Genomic DNA, 25,866 nt, shown 5'->3' with positions numbered 1-25,866 from the left:
GGGGAAGGGGAGGAGCGGGATTTCAGGAGCGCGGCGCCGCAGCCGGGAGCCGGCGGCCCGAGAGTGACCGAGTCACGGCGGGCGCCGGGGGAGTCGCGGCGTCGGACCCGCCTCCTGGAGCGCAGCCCCGGCCAGGCCCGGCCCCGTTCCCGCCCCGCGCCGCCTCCCCGCCGCCGCCGCCGGAGCGCTCCTGCCCACCCCGCCCCCGCGGCCGAGCCCGGGAGACGAGTGGGAGTCGGCCGCCGGCGCGGGCACCGGGACCCCGCGGGGGACACTGCAGCCGGAGCCCGGAGGCCGCGCCGCCGCCGTCTCAACTAGGATGTCCCGACATGAAGGTGAGCGCCCCCCCTCCCCCGCCGGGCCTCGGCCTACCCTCCCGGGCCGCGCGCCGCGGGGGGCGGCCGGAGGCGGCGGGGACGTCGGCCGGGCCGAACCGGCCCCGAAACGCCGGGCCCGGGAGCGAGCGAGGCCGGCGGAGAGCCCGGCGCCGCCGCGGTGGCCGCCGCGGCCCGGCCCCGAGCTGGGCCCGGAGCCGGAGGCGGGGCGGCGGGCCGGCGGAGGCTTTGCACTGTCATGGGGAGGGGGAGGGGAGGCGGCGGGGCCCGTTACCGGCGGGGGCCCGGCGCCGGGGACGGATACCGGACGCCGCGGGCCGCCCGGCCGATCCCGGAGCCGTGGGCCCCGCCGCGGCCTAGTGCGCCCGCCACCCCGGAAGGGCCCGGCGCGGCCGCCGAGCAGGCCACCGGCGGAGGCGGGAGCCGGAGGAGCCGGCCCGGGATCGGCGGGCGCGTCCGGTCGCCGGGAGACGACGGCGGAGGGCCCTGCCTGCGGGAGGCCGCGGGGCGGCGGGAAGAAGCCGCGGCCGGGGACGGGGAGCCCCGCCGCCCGCCTCGCGGCTAGGCCTCGGCGCGGCCCGGAGCTCGGGTAACCCCGTTCCCCGGGCGGGTCTGGCCCGGCCGCGGCGAGCAAACTCCCTGCCCCGTCACCAGGTCCGACGGACCGGCTCCCGCGGCCGGGCCCGCGGCCGGCGTGCACCACCCCCCGGACCCGGGTTTTGGTAAATGACCCGGTGCGGGCGCTTCCTGGCCGGGGGGCCTTGGGGGCTTGGTTTTGAGACTTAAAAACAGGATCCCGGCGCAGTTGTAAGTAAGTCGACGGCTTTCGCCCAGGCCCAGGGCACAAAGAGCAACATGCCCAGGGCACATGGATAGGCGTTGTGCTGGTAAAAAAAAAAAAAATAAGTTAACTTCAGTTTACTGCCATATGGTTTAGCACAGGGGGAGGGGGTCGCGTTCTCTTTGTTTCCCTGCCACAGGTCTTGAAATAAAAAGTATTGAGAGGCTTGGCGGATACTGGGTCCTGGTCAGGCCAGTGCAACATTGTAGAAGTGGCTGGAAAGTACAGGTCCTCCTGGGTCTAAACCCTGGGCGGGCAGGTGACGGCGGTGGGAGCCGAGGAAGTTCGGGGAGTCAGGTCAGTGACGGCGGTGGGAGCCGAGGAAGTTCGGGGAGTCAGGTCAGTGTGCGCTTCGCACCCGTTGGAAGGGTATTCGCGGGGGAAATGCAGGCCTTAGAATTTTGAGGTTGAAAAAACTCAACTGATGAAAATGATATTGAGAGCCGAAATCGCATTACTAATTGCAGTGTTGAGATTGACTCGAAGAATGTGTTCAAGGATTCTGTATTTTTGAATGTCCAAGGTGAATTGGAAATATAATGCACTTATTTTGCACTTACTGTGTACAGCCGTGGACATTTTGAAATAATAATGCACTTAGGCTCATAGAAATACTTTGGAACAATACCTGATTCCCCCCCCCCCCCCTCACACACACTTATTGGAAATAGATGCCCTGTCTGCAACTTACAGGAAATTGTAATTAAAGTTCTAATCAGATTTTAATTTGGGATATTAAAGTTTACATTAGACTCTACTTGTGTGTACGTTGACCACCTTCAAGACAAAAGTACTTTGAGCAATAGCTCCAGGCCCCTCTTACGGGTAAGAACTGGGAGAGTTAACATTATGGTATCAAAGCAGTGGGAGAACTGGAGGTTGCGACCTTCTCCTCGCGTCAGGAGGACACGCAGGTAGTTCCAGGCAGCCCTTCAAACTGAGGAGCATCCTGGGAGGATTCCTTTATCCACAGTAATCTTGTAGAGCACTGATCTTCAACCGGTGTGCTGCAAGAATGTTTGGAACATGCGGTATCTGACTAGTCAGGGGGCACTGGTCTCTTTCCCCTTAGATTATCAAATACAAAACTGACCGTACCCAGCACAACAGTAGCTGTCTGGTGTGAATGAATCAAAAATTATACCCTTATTTTTTTTTTGGTCGTCAGAGTGGCAAAAATATTTTTTAGTGTTCCCCACATTTTAGTAATTAGTTTGTGTGTGCCATGAGTTGAAAAAGGTTAAAAATCTCTGTTTTAGCGTAATTAAAATCCCACAGTGCCAGTATTCCTGAGGGTAACAAATCTGTAATCTAAGCCCATCTTCCCCTACTTGGCCCTATGGAAAAGCCTGTGGCTTTGAAACTTAGAATACTTTTTAGTTGTTGAATATTACTGAACCTTAGGACATTAATAGCACACCTTTTCTGGTAACTTACATAACACCAGATACTTCTGAAAAAGGAACATTCTTATACATCAGTTGAAGACTGTAGTACAATATTTAACAAGTTATTATCTTTTAAGGGTCTAGTTCAGTGATGGCGAACCTTTTGAGCTCGGCGTGTCAGCATTTTGAAAAACCCTAACTTAACTCTGGTGCCGTGTCACCTATAGAAATTTTTTGATATTTGCAACCATAGTAAAACAAAGACTTATATTTTTGATATTTATTTTATATATTTAAATGCCATTTAACAAAGAAAAATCAACCAAAAAAATGAGTTCGTGTGTCACCTCTGACACACGTGTCACAGGTTTGCCATCACTGGTCTAGTTTATGTTTAAGGGGCTAAGGCAGGAATGACAGTCTGATGAAGAATCACATTTAATTCATTTAGATGTTTTGTGGAATATTAGTTCAGGTTGCCATTACTTTCATCATTAGGAATTTAACCTAACAATGAATACAGTTTGACACCTTACTATTCTAGCTTTTTTTACCTTTCTCTTTGGACCTACTAATCCCATTTCTTTTAAATATATTTTTACTAATTTCAGAGAGGAAAGAAGAGGGAGAGAGAGATAGAAACATCAGTGATGATAGAGAATTATTGATCGGCTGTTTCCTGAAAGTCCCACACTGGGATCGAGCCTGCAACTGCAGCCCAGGCATGTGCCCTGACGGGGAATCAAACCGTGACCTCCTGGTTCATAGATTGAAGCTCAGCCACTGAGCCACGCCAGCCGGGCAAATCCCATTTCTTTTAGCATTTTAGTGGTACTCATCTGTCCACCTTCAGATTCTCTGTAGTTCTTGTTTCCTTTCACTAGTGTATCCCAGAACTGGATGTAGTAGTCTGAAAGATCTGAACTGTGCTGCCGTAATGTACTTGCATTGTTTCCTTTTCAGTACCTTCTGTATGCATGTAATTTGTTACTTTGTCTTTGTGTCCACCTTAATGAGTTGCACTAATATAGTATCTATATGTAAGATGTAACTTTGGACAACACAGCTCCAAGATGAACGTCTGTCAAGCTTAGACTCTCCACCTTGTGAAGCAGTGAACTGACTACCTCTGAGAAAGGAGAAGCAGCCAGGAGCATAGAACGTGTTAGCCGATAGCTCAGGGGTCAGCATACGTCTTCTGAAAAGGGGCAGGTAGTAAATATTGTAGTTTGGTAAGCCATGAGGTCAGCTCTGCCATTGTAGTGTTAATGCAGCTATAGACAACATGTAAATGAATGAGCACGACCATGTCCTAATTAAAACTTTTATTTATAGACTGACATTTGAATTTCATATACTTTTCATGTGTCATGGAATAAGACTCTTAGGTTTACCATTTAAAAATGTAAAAACCATTCTTGGCTTGTAGACCTTACAAACATAGAAGGTGGCTGAATTTGGCCCAGTTTGGCCCAGGGCTATAATTTGCCTTCTTTTGCTCTAGACTACAGTAAAGCTTTAAAGAGTTTATGGAAATGGAATTTTGTATTCCATCATTTCCTTTGGGATAATGGGGACTGCATCTATGGGCCAAACCCGTTCTGTACCTCAGTTTCCAGCGGCACTATGCAGATTGGGATAGAAGTAATGGTTCCCAGGTGTGAAAACAGACTCCTCACCTTTCCAGAACCTGAATGGGGCTGGCAGGACTCTACATTGTCCCCTGCTTGCCCATTATGACTAACCCAAACTAGAAGCCCAGGGTCTGTTTTAATTCATTTTTTAATGTTGTTAACATTTTACAACGTAAGTGCCCAATTACTTAATGTTCACTATACAAATACCATGTTACACCTGGTGAAAACAATTATTTTCTATTTTATTTGTAAGTATCATTTAATATTTCTCCACGTACAACACATCTAAGTACTTATTAGCTAAAATGAAGTTATGAACTTGCATGAATTGGAACCTAATTGATTACCCAGAGTTAGGAATACACTTATTGTCTTAAGTCATTCAACCTTTTTTCAGTTGCTACTATGTATTGGGCACTTTGCTAGATACCAAGGAATGTGAGGACAAATGAGACACAGCTCCTTACCTTAACTGTAGCACAGTGTGAGACATGCCATAAGAAAAGGACAAGTTGATGACAATAATTACCGTTTTTCTTCATAATTTTGTCCAATTTCAGAGGCAATCTATTGTAATTTCTAACACTTTTTCTTTAAAACTTTTTATGATTTGAGAGAGAAAGAGAGGAAGGGAAAGTGGGAGAGAGAAACATTGATTGCCTGCCTCCTTTCCATGCCCTAACCAGGAATTGAACTTGCCAACTTGTGGTGCATAGGACGATGCTCAACTAACTGGGCCACATTGGCCAGAGCTAATGTTTTTTTTTTTCTTGAGTGCTTTCTTAACTTTTTGTGGATTACTCTTGGATTTGGATAAAATTGATATTTCAAATACAGTCCTTGTCTTTACTTGATTTATGCTTTCCCTAGCTTTGAAGATTTCCACATGTAAAAATGATAGTGGATAAATGGACAGGTGATCATATTGTTTTGTTCTCAGAAGCATTTGTGATACTGTTTATTTTTTAAATGTAAAGTATAAGAGTGGGCAGGCCATTAGTCTAATTTCTGAAAGTTGTACCATTTTTTTTTTAAATTGTACCATTCTTCTGTTAGTAGATTCAGATTTTCTCTTTTCTAAAAATTGTCTGACACTAAAAACACATATATAAACAATTCCAGAGTGAATTGCAATAATTTTGTTTTCAGAATTTGGGGATTACAAAGACAAGATTGGTAATTAACATGTGATTTTAATGTGGTGACTTTTGCCTTCCTGTAGCAAAGTAAAATTAACTCCCAGTGAAAAGATCTTTATCATGTCAGTCAGTTTATTTTACTTTAACTGTGATCTATAAAGGATTATGACATTCTTATACTTTTTCAATTTCAATACATCATGAATTATATTTACCTTGACTTTCAATAAAAGAAAGAGAAGAATGTAAATATTTTAATTTCTGGAGTTTTGATTCTTGATTTCATATAAAGTAGATTTTGAAGCCCATTTTTCCTGTATTGACATTTGTGTTTTATTGCAATAAAATATAACTTTACTCTCCTTTAAATTGGAGATTTAATTTGGAAGAAATTCCTTTTAGTTTTAGAATCTTAAGCTGTATTAACAGCAAACTTGTTTAAAGAGTCAATATTTTTTCACAGTAGAAACTTAGGAAACTTCTGATATGAAATGACCAAACAAGTTCCTTCATATTAGCCTTGCAGTGTTTTAAAAAAAATCCATGCATTTATGAGTCATCAGCTCTATAGCATCTATATACATTTGCTGAAGTTTGGTGGGTTTTGTTTTTAATCCTGACCTAAGGATATGTGGCGTTTTTTTGTTTTTGTTTTTTTAATTTTAGGGGGAGAGGAAGAGGGATGAGAGAGAAAAACGTTAATCCGTTGCCTCCCATACTTGCCTTGACCTGGGATCGAACCAGCAACCTTTTTGGTGTACCGGACTACGCTCCAACCAATTACGCCATCCAGCCGGGGCTGTTTGCGTTTTTTAAATGGAGGTTCCAAAAGTTGTTTTTAGTGAAAGTTAAGGCATCGTTGGATTATTCTAGAAATAGTGTTTTTTTAATTACATTATAAATACTGCTTTTGGCATAAATATAGACTCAAAAGGAAACATTTCCTACAATTCATATTCATAAAAGTTAAAACTAGAGTGCTGTTCATAATTAAAATATTTATTTATAAAAGATTAATTTCAGTGTTGTGCCAGGAGCCATGATGTTTTTCATTTCCTTAAAATAATATATTTTTTTCACTCACTGAAGTTATTCATTAAAATTAAGCCAAGAGCCCCTTAATTATACAGATCAGAGCATTTAAAAAAATATGCTCTGATCTGTATAAATACTTTAATTTTTAAAATAAGCCATGTCCTGATTCATGTGAAAGATAAAGGGATAAGGCAGACAGTTTCCTAAGGGAACATATTATTACCTTGATTCTATGGTAAGGAAGGAAGTGGTGAAGAAAAGAGGGTGTTCTTGGGGTGGTAAACGACAAGAGGCCTGGAGGGTGATGGTAGAGGAAAGGCAAGGTGGACATGAAGCTTGGAAATGATCTGTAGCCACAGTCAGAAACAAACCAATTCATGCCTCATGAAACGTCCTGAGTGTTGGTGCCAGGAGATGAAAACTCAGTGTCCTGTGAAACCAGGAGAAGATGAATTGCCTTGTGAGGCGATTTCCATGGTGCCATCCCTTCTACCTTTCTCATGCGTTCCCATGGTGTTTGTGAATCATGTTTTTGTTGTCTTTTTGAATAGTAACACAGCAGAGTGTGGGTCCATCAGTTTATCTCTTCCATGACCACCGTTCCAACCAGCAGTCCAGCAGCGGGGCCAGTGGCCACAGGGGTGTCAGGGAGAACGAATGGATGGATCCTGCAAATCCAGCAGTGCTGCTAGAAAAACCAACACTCACAAGAGTGGGTCAGTCTAGTCACCTTCAGCCAGGAGGGACGACAAGGAGTGGGTAAAGGCTCTTGATATGACTGATTTGGTTTGCATTATCTTCTGCTGAATTGTGTAGGGGGTTTTCCTCTCTTGGTAGTACTCAGTGCCAGTGTCAGGAACTTCAACTCTTTCCAGAATAAGAGGATTTTCATTAGAAGAGTCACTTTAGAGTGCTAACTTGATGCTTTGACTATCACAACAGTCAGGCATTTCGATGATAATTTATTTTTTAGTTTTGATTTCTTTTTTAATTGTTCCTCTAAGCCTATCACCCTCCCCTCCCAACTAGCAAAGTTAAGGGTCCATCCAGTGGCGCTCCTGCCTTATTCTCCAGGCATTTTTTTTTTTTAAACTAGCATTGTTTACTTGTCTGTCTGCCTCCGCACAGGCTACTGAGGGGTAGGTATAGTGTTACATACCTTTTACCTTACCCCTTAGCATGGTGTCTGACCTTTGGGAGGTCCACTGCACATTTGTGGGTGATTGTTAGAGATGGTAATACTTGTCTAAAAAATGATGAGACTGGAAAATGCTCTCCTCTGTTTTTATCTGGGGAAGCTGGTTAAAAGGAAGGGATATTGTGGGAAAGAAGGCTTACAATAAAAGTAAGATGAGATGAATAAACTACATAGAGCAAAAATAACTTAAGAGAGCTGGCTTGTGGGGGAATGGCCAGGGACTAGACTCAGGGTATGCTTTGTTCTAGCTACTCCTGGCTCTGGTTTCAGATTAACTGGCTGTGGGTTCTGCATAGTAATTGTACCGTGTGCCTGAGTTTTCTGGTTCATTCGGTCATTCATCCAGTGAATATTTATGGACTACCTACTTGAGTAGCACTCAAGAGTCATCTCCAGAGCTGGCCACAAGTTGTTGACCCTGTGCAGGATGATAACATTCAGTGGTTTGAAACACATGTTTGGGATTTACATGCTTTCCTGTTGTATGGGCTGTGGTCTTTTCCAGTGTGCTGGAATTAGTCCTTAAAGTTTATACTTTGTGACAAGGTAACTAAATCATATAAGTTATACACACACACACACACACACACACACACACACACACATATATATATGTATGTATATATATATATTATTGATTTCTTACAGAGAGGAAGGGAGATACAGAGTTAGAAACATCGATCAGCTGCCTCCTGCACATCTCCTACTGGGGATGTGCCCGCAACCAAGGTACATGCCCTTGACTGGAATCGAACCTGGGACCCTTCAGTCCGCAGGCCAATGCTCTGTCCACTGAGCCAAACCAGCCAGGGGAATCATATAAGTATTTTAATCTTTTGGCATTATTTGCAACCCCCTCCTTTTTTTTAAAGCTTATTTTTATTTAACAGTTATTTCTAATTCCACCCAGCAGTGCATTTCTCTCCATAACAGTATTGCCCTTAGACTATGGAAGTCTCAAAACACATCTGTCTGCATATGTTAAAAATATGTTCAAATAGATTATTCCTTATAGGTTTGTATCTTTTTTATACTTGGAGAGAAGAGAACTCGGGGTGAAATGTTTAATTTTTCTATTCAGTGTAGTTTTTTGCAGTGGTTATTTAGCAGCTTGGGTAACTAGACCCTACTTCTGCTATTCTTTTTTAACCTGTGTCAGTGTCCTCCTTTGGGGGCCTTCCTCTGTGGCTGTAGAAGTGAGGCAGTACAAGCCAGTGCAAAGCTTTCTAAAGTCAGAGTTAAGGGTATTGAAGTACTAGTAAAACGGAGGGATTACAGGAATTGTTACAGATGTGTCTCTTTCAGTAAGAAGGAAATAACATGCTGGGTGCTGGGGGTGGTAGGGTGCTGGGAACCAGGTAATTTTTATAGTCAGAGATGTTATGTTCAGCTTTATGAACACTACTAGTGATTCTGATACATTCAGTTGCAATTCAAAATGAATGTAAACTGCAGTATGTTTGTATAGCTATTGACATGGATATACAGAATGGTGGGTAGTGGGGGAGGACTAATCTTCCCTAGGAAATACTAGTATGGTGATTGAACATCAAGTGACAATGGATGAGCACTTGACCTGTGGTGTTCCTACATTAGGCCAAGGTCAAAGATCTTCAGTCCATGTTAGACATGCTCATATCTTCATGTTCATTCATTGCTCCATAACAGTTTCTACAAGCTTTATAGAAATCACCCAAAGGGGGAGGAGATAGCAAAGCTATTTGCAGAATTGGGGTACACTATGTCACCTTCCAATGGAAATCTAGTGCAAGTCACATGTAATTTTAACTCTCTAGTAGCCACAGTAACAACTGAGAAGGTACAATTAATTTTAATAATTTAATACTTTAGCCCAGTATATCCAAAATAACATTTTCATGTGTAATCAACATAAACTTTGTTAATGAGATATTTTTACAGTCTTTTCTTTACAAAGTTGATGCATATTTTACGCTTAGCACAGTTTAATTCAGATGCTAAATTTTTACCAAAATACTTTTCTTTTTCAATTACAGTTGACATTCAATATTATATCAGTTTTAGTTGTACAGCATAGTGGTTAGCCATATATATAACTTACAAAATGATCCGTGGGATAAGTCTAGTACCCATCTGGTACCATGTTACTAAAATATTATTTACTATATTCCCTGTGCTATACTTAACATCCCCATGACTTTTGTAACTGCCAATTTGTACTTCTTAGTCCCTTCACTTTTTTCACCCAGCCCCTCAATAATCCCCCTCCACTCCGGCAACCATCCGTTTGTTCTCTATATCTGTGAGTCTGTTTCTGTTCTGCTTATTTGTTTATTACATTTCACATATATGAAGTGAAACCATATATTATTGGTCTTTCTCTGTCTGATTTATTCACTTAGCATAATACCCTCTAGGTCCATCCATGTTGTTGCAAATTATAAGATACCATTTTTATGGCCAAGTAATATTCTATTGTGTATATGTACCACATCATCTTTATTTAATCTCTCACCAAAAATATTTGATCTTAGCTGAAAATCGTCTTTAGACTTGTGCATTGGGAATCTGCTAATTCATGGTTGATTATATGGTGTATTTTCTGTAGGTACATTTAAAAAATAAATCTTTATTGATTTCAGACAGGAAGGGAGAGAGATAGAAACATCAATGATGAGAGATAATCATTGATCAGCTGCCTCCTGCACGCGCCACACTGGGGATCGAGCTCGCAATCTGGACATGTACCCTTACTGGGAATTAAACTGTGACCTCCTGGGTCATAGGTTGGTGCTCAACCACTGAGCCACGCTGGCCAGGCTGTATGTACATTTTTTTAAAATATACATTTTTTTAATTGATTTCAGAGAGGAAGGGAAAGGTCAGAGAGAGATAGGAACATCAATGATGAGAGAGAATCATTGATCGACTGCCTCCTGCATGTCCTCTACTGGGGATTAAACCCACAACCTGGGCATATGCCCTTGACCGGAATCAAACCCGGGACCCTTCAGTCCACAGGCCGACACTCTGTCCACCGAGCCAAACCAGCAAGGCTGTATGTACATTTTGATGCAGTATTGCCATATCCTTACTGGTCTATTCATTAACATTCTGGATTTCTGCTTCTTAAATTTCTCTTCTAGGAACCTAGATTTTTCCTTACTTTTTCACCTTAAAATTATTTTTTAATCTACTTTAGTTACCATTACAATAGAATCCCACTTTATAGACATCTATAAATGTATATAAGTTCTGATCACTTTGTAGGCTGTTCAGATTGAAGAGCATTTATATCAATTAAGATTTACATGTAAGTCATATGAAAATAAAGGGATTTGTAACCAACAACAACAAAAACAGTATAAAAATGTTAGTACTCTAGTATTTAGGTACTCTCATCCGGTGGTTCTCAAAGTGTGACTCAGGACCAGCAGTATCAGCATCATCTGGGCACTTGTTGGAAAGACGGATTCTTGGACAGTACCCTAAACATACTGAATTGGCACTTCTGTGAGTGAAGCCCAGCAGTCTGTTTTAACATGTTCTCAGGTCCCAGTTGTGACCAAAGGCATTTGTGTGTGAGACGGTCACTGCTGTTGACGAGCACACTGAGTGTACAACCGTCTTTCATGATGTGCTACTACTAAATGGAAATGAAGCTGCTGACCTTGTCCTCATTCTTCTTGAACAGCATGTTATTTGGAGGTAGAAGAAGATTGTAACTCCGGACTCCAGACTAGTGCTATCTATTTACTCAACAGACATTTATCAAAAGTGTACTTGGGGCCAGAGAAGATCCTTGTCCTTGTGACAGTCACTTTTTATTAGAAGGAGTGTAGCCAAATCCAGCTGGCTACCTGTTTTGTTGTTTTTTAGTTTGTTTTAATGCTCACCCAAGGATATGTTTGTGTGTTTTTTTATTGATTTTAGAGAGGAAAGGAGAGTGAGAAACGTTGATGTGATAGAGAAACATTGATCTGTTGCCTCCTGTGTGCACCCTGACTAGGAACTGGACCCCACAACCTTTTGGTGTACTGAATGACTCCAACCAACTGAGACACCTGGCCAGGGCTACCTGTTTTTGTAAATAAAGTTTTATTGGAGCACAGCCACATCTGCTCATTTACATATTGTCAAAGCTGGTTTTGCACTAGAGTGGCAGAGTTGAGTAACTGTGACAGAGAAAGCTGAAAATATGTATTATCTGGCTCTTTACAGAAAAAGTTTGTGGATCCTGGGGATAGCCCATCTATATAATAAAGAGCCAGGGGTTCGTTACAACCGAAGGCTCGACCAGACCCAGCACTGACTGCCTAGGGCAGTGGTTCTCAACCTTCTGGCCCTTTAAATACAGTTCCTCATGTTGTGACCCAGCCATAAAATTATTTTCGTTGCTACTTCATAACTGTAATGTTACTACTGTTATGAATCGTAATGTAAATATCTGATAAGCAGGATGGTCTTAGGCGACCCCTGTAAAAGGGTCGTTCGACTGCCAAAGGGGTCGCGACCCACAGGTTGAGAACCGCTGGCCTAGGGTGCTGCGGATCAGGCCCAGAGATAGAGGCAGGGTCTGATCCGTAGCCTCTGTGGCAGCCGTTGATCAGAACTAGCCTCTCTTTCTCTTCCAGCCTGGCCAACAGCCGCGCCTCCATTTCTCTCCAGGCCTCCATGGGGGCTGCTGATCAGCCCCACCTTTCTGGTCAGGCCCCGTTGATAGGCCCAGAGACGCTGACTGGCATAGAAACTGACCAATCAGAACCAAATCTGGGTCAGCTGTGAGGAGCCAATGGCTGCCTAGGAGGTGGAGCTTTTGACACTGACTGGCATAGAAATTGACCAGTCAGAACCAAATTGGCCGGCAGAGGAGGGCAGTTGGGAGTGAGATCAGGCCAGCAAGGGAGAGCAGTTAGGGATGAGAGATCAGGCCGGCAGGGGAGGGCAGTCGGGGACAACCAGGCTGGCAGGCAGGCAGGCAGAGAGGTTAGGGGCTACCAGGCAGGCAGGCAGGCAGGCAGAAGGGTTAGGGGCAAGCAGGCAGGCAGGCAGGTGAGAGTGGTTAGGAGCCAGCGGTTTCAGATAGTGAGAGGGGTCCCTGATTGGAGTGGGTACAGGCTGGGCTGAGGGAACACCCCCTCCCCCCCCCCCCCCCACGCACAAATTTTGTGCAATGGGCCTCTAGTGGAGGAATAAATATGCAGTAGAGTGTTAAGAGGTGGCAAGTGTTATGAAAAACCATACAGCAGGTTCAGGGACTAGGGAAGGGGGGCCTACTTTATATATGGTGGACATGGAGGGCCTTTCTGAAGATGGGACATTAACAGAGAAGGATATTTAAAGGAGGAAGGTAGGATATGTCTGAATGTACAGCAAGTGCAGAGGCCCTGAAACTTGGAATGTCTGGGAATAGCAATGAGGCCAAGGAAGAAAGTGATTGAGGGGGAAAGGAGGTAGGAACTGAGGCTGGGATAGTGGGGGCCAGATCCTGCATCCTCTTATATTGTAGGCAGCGGTGAGCACTAGGCTTAAGTGTCAGTGCTTTGAGAAAATTTTGGAAACCCTTCTATATAGTGGTCTTTTTGGCTAAATAAATGGTAGAGTCTGGAAACTAAATACCTTGTAGCATATTTCAACATCTCTAAGAAACATTTTTTTTAAAAAAATATATTTGTTGATTTCAGAGAGGAAGGGAGAGGGAGAGAGAGATAGAAACATCAATGATGAGAGAGAATCTGGCTGCCTCCTGCATGCTCCCTACTGGGGATCGAGCCTGCAATCCCGGGTGTATGCCCTGACCAGAATTGAACCATGACCTTCTGGTTCATAGGTCGACACTCAACCACACTGGCCCAGCTCTAAGAAACATTTTTTACAAACTTCCCCCTACACTCATCACTCTTAAGCTTTGTCTCCCTCAGCCCCTATGTACTATCTATGTATTCTATTTCACTGAATTTTTTTGGAGGGTATACAGTTTGGTTGAGAAAAAATATCTCCCTGGTTTGAATGTAAAATCCTGGAGCCTAGAAATTGGGTCATCTACATTAGCAGCTTTCAAACTTAAAAAAAATATATGAGTCAGTAGTTACATACATATGTAATGAAATAAGAGTTTTACAAAACAATACTAATCTTCACTATGAAAAAATATTCTAACAAAAAATGAAAAATATATTTTAACAAAAACTATTTGATATTATGTCAGTAGTTATATACATATGTAATGAAATAAGTTTCACAAAACAGTACTCATCTTTATTATGAGTGATGCATTCCATTTCCTGTTCTGTTTTATTAAAAACAAAAATACTAGTTGTGACCTTGATGAGATTGATTTCTCATTCTACTCATGAATTGTGCCTGGCTATTTGAAGACACTGTCCTAGGCTGTCTAATCCAGAACTTTGAGTCCTTATGGACAAGGTATTGTCATAGGTACTGTGAGGAAAATAGAAAACTCTAATACTTTTTCCTCCTGGAGTAGATGTGGTAGGTCAAGCATATAAAATAAACTAGCTATAGTATGACTGGGGCAATAAGTGTCAAATCAGTTACACGTTCCATAGTGTTGGCAAGTGGAATAGAATGCTTTTTGGGTGTCAGAGAAGTCATTCCCAAAAAGTTGGCATTTAACCTCAGGACTTGAAGACGTTTTCTGTTTTTATAACAAGAGTTGGGGACAGAGGTGTCTACCAAGTGGGAGAATAGTGGGAGATAAAGTGCAGAGCTAAGAAAACATGAGGTGGGTTGGAGATAGGTGGATGAGACAAGGAGACCAGAGTTTCTGGAACAGAAGACTCCTATATATTAGTGGTAGGAGTGAGGTATTAGAAAGATTGACTGATTGTGTACAATTCCGAGGGGAAAGTGGAACAGGGACCCTTTGTTTTGACTTTAGTTCAGTGCTAGAAGTCTGTTTTTTCTTCTGTAAAAGAAGGATACTAATGCTTGTTTTGCCTCACTCTAAAGGTGTGTGGTGATGAAGTGCCAGCACTTGTAAAAATGTTTTCTAAGTTAAAGAAAGCACTGCATAAATGTAAGGTGATGGTATTTTTTTAAAAAATCTCTTTCTATTGATTTTTTAGAGAGAGAAAGAAACATTGATAGGTTGCCTCTCATACTCACCCCAACCTGGGGCCGAACCCACAACCCAGCATGTGCTCTGACCTGGAATCGAACTGGCAACATTTTGGTGTATGGGACAATGCTCAACCAAATGAGCCACACCAGCCAGGGCAAAGTGATGGTATGTGTAACGTGGGAGATCAGATTAGAAAGGAGGATTGGAGCAAGATAGATAGGAAAGGATTTTGGTTGCCACACGAAAGTGAATCTTTTCCTTTTTCCATACCGATTATAGGATAGAAAAGAGAGGGCAGTGCATCTCAAGTTTTAAGCAAAGAAAGGTCATGATGAAAAATGGTATGTTTTAGGAAGATTAGAGTGTTCAGAAGAGATTATTGCCTATGGCAGGGAGTCCAGTTAGAGGTTTTTTGGTGAAATAAACTTGAAGTTAAAAGGGCCTGAATTAGTCCATGGCAGTGGTAACAAAACAAAAAAAAATGACTTGAAATAAGGTCTCCATGTGAGAGAGCAAGGACTAAAGTATAATTTCAGGACAAACTACCCAGAGGAGAGATGGGGTAAAGCAATTTTCAGCTTTTAACATTTTGAATTTAAAGTGAGGGTAGGCCATTAGGTAGAAATCAAGAGTTACAAAATGCTGTAGTGCCACTCAAGGGAGAGAGATCTTAGCTAGAGTTAAGAATTTTATAGTCCCTACATTGAATTCTGGGATTGGCTAGATTTCTAAGGAAGAAAGTGTCTGGAGAAGGAAGGATCATCAGATTGCTAAGAGAAGAACATGATTGTGAAGTGACTTGGAAGCCACAAAGACACTAACAGCACTTATCATGCAGATATTGGCTTACTCCTTTAGATGAAGGCTTTTTTTTCTTTTTTTTACAACTGTTTAGTTTTTATTTCATAATCACAAACTTAACTCTACAATCCAGCTAGACTAGGAAGGAAGGGGAAAGGAAATGATGGAACCCAGTGAGCTGTGGCAAGAGCACAAAGATTATAGAACACTAAAGGCCCGGTGCATGGATTTGTGCATCAGTGGGGTCCCTCGGCCTGGCCTGCGGGGATCGGTCCGAAACCAGCTCTCCGACATTCCCCGAGGGGTCCTGGATTGCGAGAGGGCACAGGCCAGGCCAAGGGACCCCCCACCAATGCACGGATCCGTGCACCAGGCCAGTTTTGGCCTGATCCCCGCAGGCCAGGATGAGGGACCCCAGATTTGTGCACTGGGCCTGTAGTATGCATATAAGATCTTTGGTTAATCTCTTCCCGTCCTCCCTGCTCCTCCCTTCCCTCTGAGATTCATCAGTTTGTTCCATGTTTCCATGCGTGTGGTTTCCGCTCCTGCATTGAACTTCTTCCCCTAGTGGTCAGTGCGTGTCATAGCTATCAGCCGGTCGCTTAGGCTTTTATATATATTTTCCAAGCAAATCTGGCTGAAAGGGTGCTCTCCAGAGCTACAGAAGAAATGGTCTGGTGGTTAAGATAAAACACAAGTCAAATTTATTAGAGTTGTCCACAGTCAGCAGTGTGATCTTCTTGCTGGTCTTGCCATTCCTGGACCCAAAGTGCACCATGGCTGTCACAGTATCCATGCCGTCTTTCACCTGGCCGAAGACCACATGCTCGCCATCCAACCACTCAGTCTTGGCAGCGCAGATGAGAAACTGGGAACTGTTTGTGTCGGGTCCAGCATTTGCCATGGACAAGATGCCTGGACCTGTATGTTTCAGGATGAAGTTCTCAACCTCAAATTTCTCCCCATAGATGAACTTGCCGCCTGTGCCATGATGGCGTGTGAAGTCACCACCCTGGCACACAGATCCCGGAATAATTCTGTGAAAGCAGGAACCTTTATTTCTCCCCAGTGCTCAGAGCACGGAAGTTTTCTGCTATCTTTGGAACTTTGTTACAAACAGTTTTGAAGGAGATGTAGCCCAAGGACTGGTCATGGGCGGCTCTGGGGCGGCGGCATCTGCCTAGATGAAGCCTTCTTTGAATAGAGATGGAAGGTAGAGGAGATGAAGACGTGAGAAGGGGAGAAACTAATATTAATCAAGTGTCTGCTATATTGACCTACATTGAGTGGCCAGATTATTATGACCACCTAACGTTTGTAGGCAAATTAGCTATAATTTCATGCTGAAGTTGCTAGAGGGCCAGACCATTATAAATAGGGAAGCAGGTTGTTTACCACGACAGTAAAAGTGACTTTTTTCCCTGAAGATATAGGTAAACAACGCAATTTAACAACCTTTGAACGTGGGATATATTTGAACGTAAGTGGCCAGATTATTATGACCACTTGACGTTTGTAGGCAAATTAGCCATACACTGCATCGTATGGGATATGGAAGCCGAAGGCCTGTTCGAACGCCTTTGCTGTCTGCAGTTACCAAGATAAAACGTCTCCAATTTGCACTGGAACACAAGGATTGGACAGTCGAGCATTGGAAAAAAAGTCATGTGGTCCGATGAATCACGTTTCCAGTTGCATCATGCAGATGGCAGAGTGAGAATTTGGCGGAAACAGCATGAAAAGCAAGCACCCCACATGCATGAGTACAACTCTTCAAGCTGGTGGGGGCAGTGTTATGGTTTGGGGCATGTTTTCCTGGCATGATGTGGGCCCTTTAATTCGTGTGGAACAACATCTGAATAGTACAACATACCTAAGTATCGTTGCTGATCAAGTTCATCCTATCATGTTGATGGCATATCCCAATGGAGATGGCGTCTTCCAACAAGACAATGCGCCATGCCACGGTGCTCGTATTGTGCAGGAGTAGTTTCAGGAACATGAGGGAGACTTTACCTTGCTTAGGTGGCCTCCACAATCACCAGATCTCAATCCAACTGAGCATTTGTGGGATGAAGTTAAAAGAGCCATCAGGCAGCTGGTTCCACAACCATCAAATCTCACAGAACTGGACAGTGCTATTCATCAGGCATGGTGTCAGATTCCTCACATCACCTTTCCACATCTCATGGAGTCAATGCCAAGAAGAATCGCCGTAATATTGAAGGCAAAAGGTGGCCCAATGAAGTACTGATAGGGTGGTCATTACTAATTTGGCCATTCAATGTGTATATGTATGTGTGTGTGTGTGTGTGTGTGTGTGTGTGTGTGTATCTCCCACATTCAAAGGCTGTTAAATCGCGTTGTTTACCCATATCTTCAGAAAAATATCACTTCTACTGTTGTGGTAAACAACCTGCTTCCCTGTTTATAATGGTCTGACCCTCTAGCAACTTCAGTGCAAAATTATAGCTAATTTGCCTACAAACATCAGGTGATCATAATCTGGCCACTCAGTGTGTGTGTGCGCGCGCGCGCGCGCTATCTAATAAAAGACAAATAGGGTAATTAACTGTACCTCCGATACGCTTACCATTGGCTAATCAGGGCGATATATAAATTAACCGCCAACAAAGATGGTGGTTAATTTGCATATGTAGGCGCCAAGCGATGGAGTGAAGCCAGCTATCCCGGGACAGGAGCAGCGAGTGAAGGCAGGCGAGGCGAGCAAAGGAGGGGGAGGGGGTTCTTAGCTAAGCTCCCCGGCCCGCAAGGCCCGCCTCCTGAAGCCCCAGCAGTAGGTCTTGCCTTGCTGCCCGGGAACCACCCATCAGCAGATCCAGGGTGCAAGGCAAGGCCCGCCCCCAGAAGCCCCAGCAGCAGGTCTTGCCTTGCGGCCCGGGAACCGCCCATCAGCAGGTCTGGGGCTGCAAGGCAAGGCCCGCCCCCAAAAGCCCCAGCAGTGGGTCTTGCCTTACAGCCTGGGAACCTCCCATCAGCAGGTCCAGCGCTGCAAGGCAAGGCCCCACCCCTGAAGCCCCAGCTTCTTTAAAAATAGAAGGATCTCCTTTTGAACCAATCTGTTTAGATTCAGGATTAGTAAAACAGTATGAAACTAATGAAATACAGTGATAGGAATTAGGAAGAAAGATGCTGATGGTTCTGAGCATGTGAAGGGTGAGGGACAGAAGGGGACACATGGTCTTCCCTTCAGTTCTGCTGGAGAGATGAGCTCTGAGGGCAGGAGCTGCTCCATTCTCAGAGAAGGTGGGTGTGGTCAGTGGCTCTGCTTCAGAACTTCCTGCCAAGCAGAGACGTTACCCCACCCACAGGAACCTTTTTACTCCAGAAAACAGAAACAGCCAAGTTCCCAATGTGCATGGGAAAACCAGTGTCCCCTCCTGTGCACGGTGTCCTGATGGGGTGACGGGGGAGGTTGGCGAGGGGAGCAGTGCAGAGTTGTTAAGCAACTGGAGTGGGAGTGGAAAGGCCATGAAATGTCCGCAGTCCTGGCTGTGCCCACGGCCTGGGCTGTTCCTCCAGGCCCTGGCTGAGGGATTAGGGCTGATTCTCTCGGGAAGGGAATATTCCATGGGTGAAACATTTACAGGCTCAGAGTGGGCCGTGTGTTAGTTTGGGGCAGATCCCTCAGCATTCCTGCTGCCAAGCCCTCAAAGAAATGAGGCAGAGGCACCCCTCACCCCCAAGACATTTTAACATCTACGTGATTTTAATCCCTTCACGGAGACTTTCTATCCTTCAGTCCCATCCCACCCCACTGTTGTTGTTTGTCTGCCAGCTGGGTCGAGCATCAAGGGGAAGGAGGGTTAATACTCACTGAAAGACTACGGATCCTACCGGGAAACCAACCTATTTACTGTACTGTTGTAAATATCATACCCTTTATATCCTGTATATTGGCTTCTTTTAAATAAATTGAAATGTCTTAAAAAAAAAAGAGGAAAAAAAGGCAAGGCAGGGTGGGACCCAGAAGACCCAGAAGCCGCCTCATATGGTAGTAATTCTATCAGTAAGCACTCTGAAAGTCAGTGGCATAAATGCACCAATTAAAGGACAGATTATGAGGGTGAATCAAAAACAAAACCCACTTTAAATATAAAGACACATATAGATTAAAAGTAAATGAATTAAGCTGCAGCCTGTTTTTCTCAGTGGATAAAGCATTAGCCCGTGGACTGAAGGGTCCCAGGTTCGATTCCAGTCAAGGGCATGTACCTCAGTTGCTGGCTTGATCCCCAGTCCCTATCAAAGCATGTGCAGGAGGCAACCAATCAATGTGTCTCTCCCTTTGCCTTCACTCTCTCTAAAATTCAATGGAAAAATATCCTTGGGTGAAGAGTAACAAAAACAAAGTAAATGGACTAAGTAACATTAAAGAGATTATAAGAAAAATATATTCCAAATTCTGTTAGTTGTATAATGGTTATGTTTAAATTATTAACACCTAAAAATTGGGTGAAGGGTACATATAATATGCTGTAGTATTTTATAGTGTTTTTACATGTATGATGATATTTCAAATTAAAATATTAAAAAATTAAAAATTAATAAAATAATAATTGAAATGTATCTGCATTACATGAAAAATCTCCTAATTGCTTCTAGCATAATTTATTAAATTGTGCTAAAATTTACAAGGGTTCAATTAAAAAATATCTTAATTCTAAATGATATAATAGAAAATATATAATAGTGCAGTTATGAGCTCTTATCTGAAAATAAAAATTTAAAGAAGTGAATTTAAAGAAGGGATTAGCCAAAGAAAATATATGCACAACCCATGGACACAGACAACAGTATGGTGATGTCCAGAGAGAAGTGGGGGGCAAAAGGGGGGAAATAGGGACATCCTATATAATAATAATAAAAGGCTAATATGCACATTGACTGAATGGCAGAATGACTGGTTGCTATGATGTGCACTGGCCACCAGGGGGCAGATGCTCAGTGCAGGAGCTGCCCCCTGGTGGTCAGTGCACTTCCATATGGGGAGTGCCACTCAGCCAGAAGCTGGCTCATGGCTGGCCAGCGCAGTGGTGGTGGCAGGAGCCTCTCCCACCTCTGTGGCAGCACTAAGAATGTCCAACTAACAGTTTAGACCTGATCCCTTGGGGGCCTAAGCCTTTAGTCGGACATCCCCAAGGGTTCCCTGGCTGCTAGAAGGATGTCTGACTGCAAGCTTAGGCCTGATCCCCTGGGGAGTGGGCTTAAGTCGACATGTGGACATCCCCAAGGAGTCCTGGACTGTGAATGGGCGCAGGCTGGGCTGAGGGCACCCCCCCGCCAAGCGCACAAATTTTTGTGCACCAGGCCTCTAGTAGTACTATATATTGAGTGCTTACTACCTGACAGGCATTAAATGTTCAGCATTTCACATGTGCCAACTCATTTCATTCTTGCAGCTGTCCTTTGAGATACATATTATTATCCCAGTTTTACAAATGAGGAAGTTGATGCACTGAGAAATTAAGTACCTTGCCAAAAGTCACATGATCTATGATACAGCGGTGATTCAGACCCTGGCCATACTCTGTACCTGGCCCTTTATAGACTGGTTTCTACAGCAAGGGTCCTCAAAGGGCTTAGTAAAATTTTAAAACAACACAGCAAGATGTTTTCCCATTTTACAAAATCAAAAATTGGGTCTCAGAGGTTAGGTTATTTGTCCTAGGTCATAAAAATAGTAAATGGTAAAACCAGGAATTGAATTAATTCAATCAAAAACCAAAGCCCATGTTCACTTATATTTCATGCACAGGTCAGCACATTTCTTCTGTGCAGAGCTAGATAGCACTCACGGTTTTGTGGGCCATATGGTCTCTGTTGCAACTCTCCCACTCTGCTGTTGTGGCATGAAAGCTGCCATAAGACTAAACATACACAGGTGAGTATGGATGGCTATGATCCAATAAACCTTTGTTTATGGGCACTGAAATTTGAATTACATGTAATTTTCAGGCCTTACCGAATATTATTCTTTAGAATTTCCTTTTCTAAAAAGTATTCTTAGCTAGTAGCCTGTACAAAAACAGGTGGTGGGCCATGGTTTGTTGACCCCTGCTTTAATCTTTCACTTACTATATAGTGAATACCTTTTCTGTGTGGAGACATTGTGTTGGAGACTGGAGACAAAAAAACAAAGAGGGTTCCAACCCTCTGAGATGAGACAGGTGATTATAATACAGTGAAATAAGAACTATAAGAAGTTTATACTTAAAAGGTATAGTGAAAGAATAGATGTGGGAGGCTTCTCAGTTTCATGGGTGAATTCATGAAGGCATCCTAAAAGAAGTCATGCATTTGAGCTTGGAGTTGATAGATTGCTGGCTAGGTGGTGTCGGGGGGTGGGTATTCCATGAACAGAAAGAGTGTCCTTTGAGTGGAGGCCATGGGAAATTTGGCATCTGAAGGATGGACTTACAAGGAGGAGGGGGGACAGGTAAATGAGCATAAGATAAGACAGTTGCTGTAGTGGGTACAAATAGGAGATATATTTGGTGACTGATTAGGCATAGGGATTGAGGAAAACAATGTCTAGGAAAACTTAGGGTTTTGGCTTGATTGCTTGGTCATTGCCATTTATCAAGATGTTTATCTAGGGCAGAGAAGCATGTATTAAGGGTAGGAAGCAGGGAAAAGAGAAGTGACTTTCCATTTTCAACATGTTGGATTTGAGGTATCTATGGGACATCCAGGTAGAGATGTCCAGTGGCAGTTGAATATGTGGGTCTGGAATTTAGGAGGAAGATGTCTGAGCTCAGAAGATGAATCTATAGTAGTAGAGTTGATTGCTCAGTGATGGTGAGAACATGTGGATTGAGAAGAGGAGACTGATCTTTAAACCCTTGGGAACACAACATTAAAGGAGCAGGGCACTGACTGAATGGGGACAGCCTGGAGAGTAGGAGGAGAACCAGGAGAGAGTATTGCTTTGAAGTTTAGGAAGGTGATTTGCCGGAAGGAGGATATTGTCAGTTTTTCTGCAGAAAGGTCAAGAAGATAAGGAATGAAGTGTTCATTGGCCTGGGGCTGTTGAAATCAGGAAGGTTGTGGAACCTAATGAGCACTTTCAAAGGAGTGGACTAGAGCCCAGATTTCAGTGTGTTAAGTCCTGAATGAACATGAGAGATTGGAAACACTACCTAAAGATTTAGCTGGGAAGGGAAGGAGATATCCATAGCTAAGGCATCTCTAGCAGTTATTTCATGTAGGGTTGGGCAGATAACTAGAGGATAGGAAAATTTATTCATTCAACAAACACTGTGCCAGGCACTATTGTTGAAACTGGGGATAGAGTAATGAAAAAGAGTAAGAGGAAGTTCTTACTGTAGAACTTACATTTTAATGGGGGAGGGGAGAACAGAAAAGAAACATAATATAATGTTGGCTAGTGGTAAAATTCTGAAGAAAATAAAGCAAGGAATAAGGATTGAATAGATAGAAGGAGAAGGAATGGTCTGTGTGGCTTTTTAAGAGGATGGTCAGGAAGATCTTGCAGAGAAGGTGACTACTCTCAAGCAGAGACTTCATCAAGTATACAAGGCCTGGGTGAGAAAAAAGGTTCTTTGAGGAATGAAGTGGTTGGAGCTGATGAGGCAAAGAGAAGTAGGGAAGATGAGGTAGGAAAAGACTGGGTCCAGATTAAATGGGCCAATACAGGCCATGGTGAGAGGCGTTTTAATTTAATTCTTTGAATGTAGAGCTAGCAGGACTTGATATTATAGTGTAGGTGAAAGTAAGTAGGTGACAAGAAGACCACTTACTGAGATGGGGAAGGCAGGAGGAGGGGCAGAGCATTTGGGGGGCGTGGAGATCAAGAGTTCTGTTTCAGACTAACAGGTTAGGGATGTCAGATGTTCAAGTGGAGATGTATACGCCATATGGATGAATAAACTAGAATTTGGTTGGTTGAATATCAGGGATCTAGACTTGATGTGATTATGTTGCTCTTTCTCTAGTTGATTGTGCTTGAGTTCCCCAAATAATTTAGTAGGTAAATGTCTTTTGGGGGGTTCTTGTCTTTTTACCAAAATAGCAGAAAAGAGAGCTCACAGATGTAGAAAGCCCAGTGTGGCTCCTGTGCCAGTGCTGCCGGGATAGAGGTACCGACCAGCAGAGCTCACTGAGAATTAGGCCATTCTGGCAGCCTGATAATGAATCAGCTCATTTTAGTTTTATTCTCACCAATAAAATCAAGAGGAAGATAGGATAATAGACCTTTTGGTCTAGAAGAAAATCAGCCTTCTTCCTTTTTTTCCAAATAAAATTGTGGTCTGGAAAGGCTGCTCAGTCATATTACTTGAGATCAGTGTCAGGACTAGAATTCAATCCAATGGCTTTTTAAAAAATACATATTTTTTTTTATTGATTTCAGAGAGGAAGGGATATAGGGAGATAGAAACATCAATGATGAGAGAGTATCATTGGTTGGCTGTCTCCTGTACCCCTCTACTAGGGGGAATCGAGCCCATAACCCGAGCATATGCCCCTGGCTGGAATCAAACCTGGGACCCTTTAGTCCGCAGGCCAATGCTGTATCCACTGAGCCAAACCAGCTAGGGCCCAATGGCTTTTTTTTTTTTTAATATATTTTTTTAAATATGGAAAGGGAGAGAAAGAGAGACAGAAACGTCAATGATGAGAGAGAATCCTCTCCTGTAACCCCCTACTGGTGATGTAGCCCACACCTGGGTATGTGCCCTGACTGGGAATTGAAATGTGACCTCTCCTGGTTCATAGGTTGATGCTCAACCACTGAGCTATGCTGGCCAGGCCAAATCCCATGGCTTTTACTCCAGCCTATTTTCTACTGTGTATACTTTTGGGCTGAAGTGACCCAACACTGCAGGCTCAGGGAGAGTTTATTAGTTTATAGATACTCTAAGGCTAGACTTTTGCAGCAGGTAAAATTTGCCTGTTTGCTCAACTTTTTTCTGAGTTGCTTCGTTCCGGCCGCAGTAAGCCCTATTCTTGCAGGAATCTTCCTGCAACAGGCCTCTAGTATATAAAATGTTTAGAATAATGCCTGGCATATAGTTTGAGCCAACTTTATTATTCTCATCTTGGATATAGAAAAACAGCTGTTTACTGTACTTCCAAATACTTTGCATATAATTTACATGCTAACAATTACAAGCTATATTTCCTTACATAAGATATGATCCTTAACCTCAAGGAATTTGTATTCTAATGGGGAAGGAATTATAAAAATACAGGAGATACTAAAAGGCTTACCTACTTAAAATTATTGGACACTGAAAGCTATGCATAGTCTCTTCCTTGTCTGATCTGCCAAGCATCTAAGTGTTCAGATGAAGGCAAGGGCACTGAGGAAAAGGCGTCTGTGGAAAAGGGACTTGCCTGGATAGAACAGAAGTAGATAGACATTCCAGACCAACGGAGTGGGCAGAAACCAGTATGTAATAAGGTGGCCAAGCTAGGAAAACATATGGGAGAATTTGAGAGTAGTGGGGGGAAAAACAACATTTTTGCTAAGGAGAAAGGCCCATGAAAGGTAACAGTGAATTAGGATCCATAGATGATATACTAAAACCAAGCATACCAATCTTAACTTTTTTTTATTGGGCTCCTAATTTGGTATATCAACATGTATCTTTCTTTTATTAGGGTATATCAGACAGAGATTATTAATGTCCTGTGGACAGGATAAATGTATTGGATGGTGATGTAAGAGAAATTCATCACTGATTGGATAGTTCAGAGAGATTGTTGATCCACAAGTTAGTGGTAACCTAGAGTAAAGAGAGGCGTGAGGAGATGATTCTGTATCTCTTTATTAACCTGTTCTAAGATTTTCTTTTAAAAATTAACTGAGATTGCCCAGCCAATGTGGTTTAGTGGGTGAGTGTCGGTCCATGAACCAGGAAGTCACAACTAGATCTCCAATAGGGGAGTGCAGAAGGCAGCTGATCAATGCTGCTCTCTCATTGATGTTTCTATCTCTGTTTCTCTCCCTTCCTCTCTCTGAAATCAACAAAAATACGTTTTTAAAAAATTAACTGAGATTAAAACAGTTATTAATATTCTCCCTGTTCTATTACCTATTTTCAGTACATCAACATTTATCATTTTAATATCAATTATATGCCGCCTTCCTGTTAGGGGTTTGAATATTTTAAAGCAAATCTCAGACCTGCATATTATTTTACCCTGTGTGTGTGTGTGTAGCCACAATATCATTATCACACCTCACAAAATTAACATTAATTTTTTATTATCTAATGTCTAGTTCAATTTCCTAATTATCTCAAAAAATGTCTTCTTAAAGTTAGTTTGTTAAAATCAGGATCCAAACAAGGTCTACACATTCCATTTGGTTGGCATGTCCTTTAAAATACATTAATTTGTAACAGCCCTCCCACTTTTAAAAGTTAATTTATTTGTTGAA

The 25,866-nt window shown here is 43.1% G+C and overlaps 1 protein-coding gene across 1 annotated transcript in view; it reads left to right on the top strand.

The window, feature by feature from the left end:
* Positions 1 to 235: 235 nt before the first annotated feature.
* KCMF1 (potassium channel modulatory factor 1) overlaps positions 236 to 25,866 on the top strand; it is a 71,443-nt gene continuing 45,812 nt past the window's right edge. Inside the window, exon 1 of the mRNA XM_081101146.1 lies at positions 236 to 335. Within this exon, the coding sequence (XP_080957272.1) occupies positions 320 to 335 (16 nt within the window). The 5' untranslated portion in view covers positions 236 to 319. The remainder of the gene's footprint in view (positions 336 to 25,866) is intronic.

The sequence above is a fragment of the Myotis nattereri genome, assembly GCF_964212035.1.
Source record: "Myotis nattereri genome assembly, chromosome: 10".
Taxonomy (NCBI): Eukaryota; Metazoa; Chordata; class Mammalia; order Chiroptera; family Vespertilionidae; genus Myotis; species Myotis nattereri.
The sequence above is the reverse complement of the archived record's forward strand: the minus strand, read 5'-3'. Positions and strand labels throughout refer to the sequence as shown.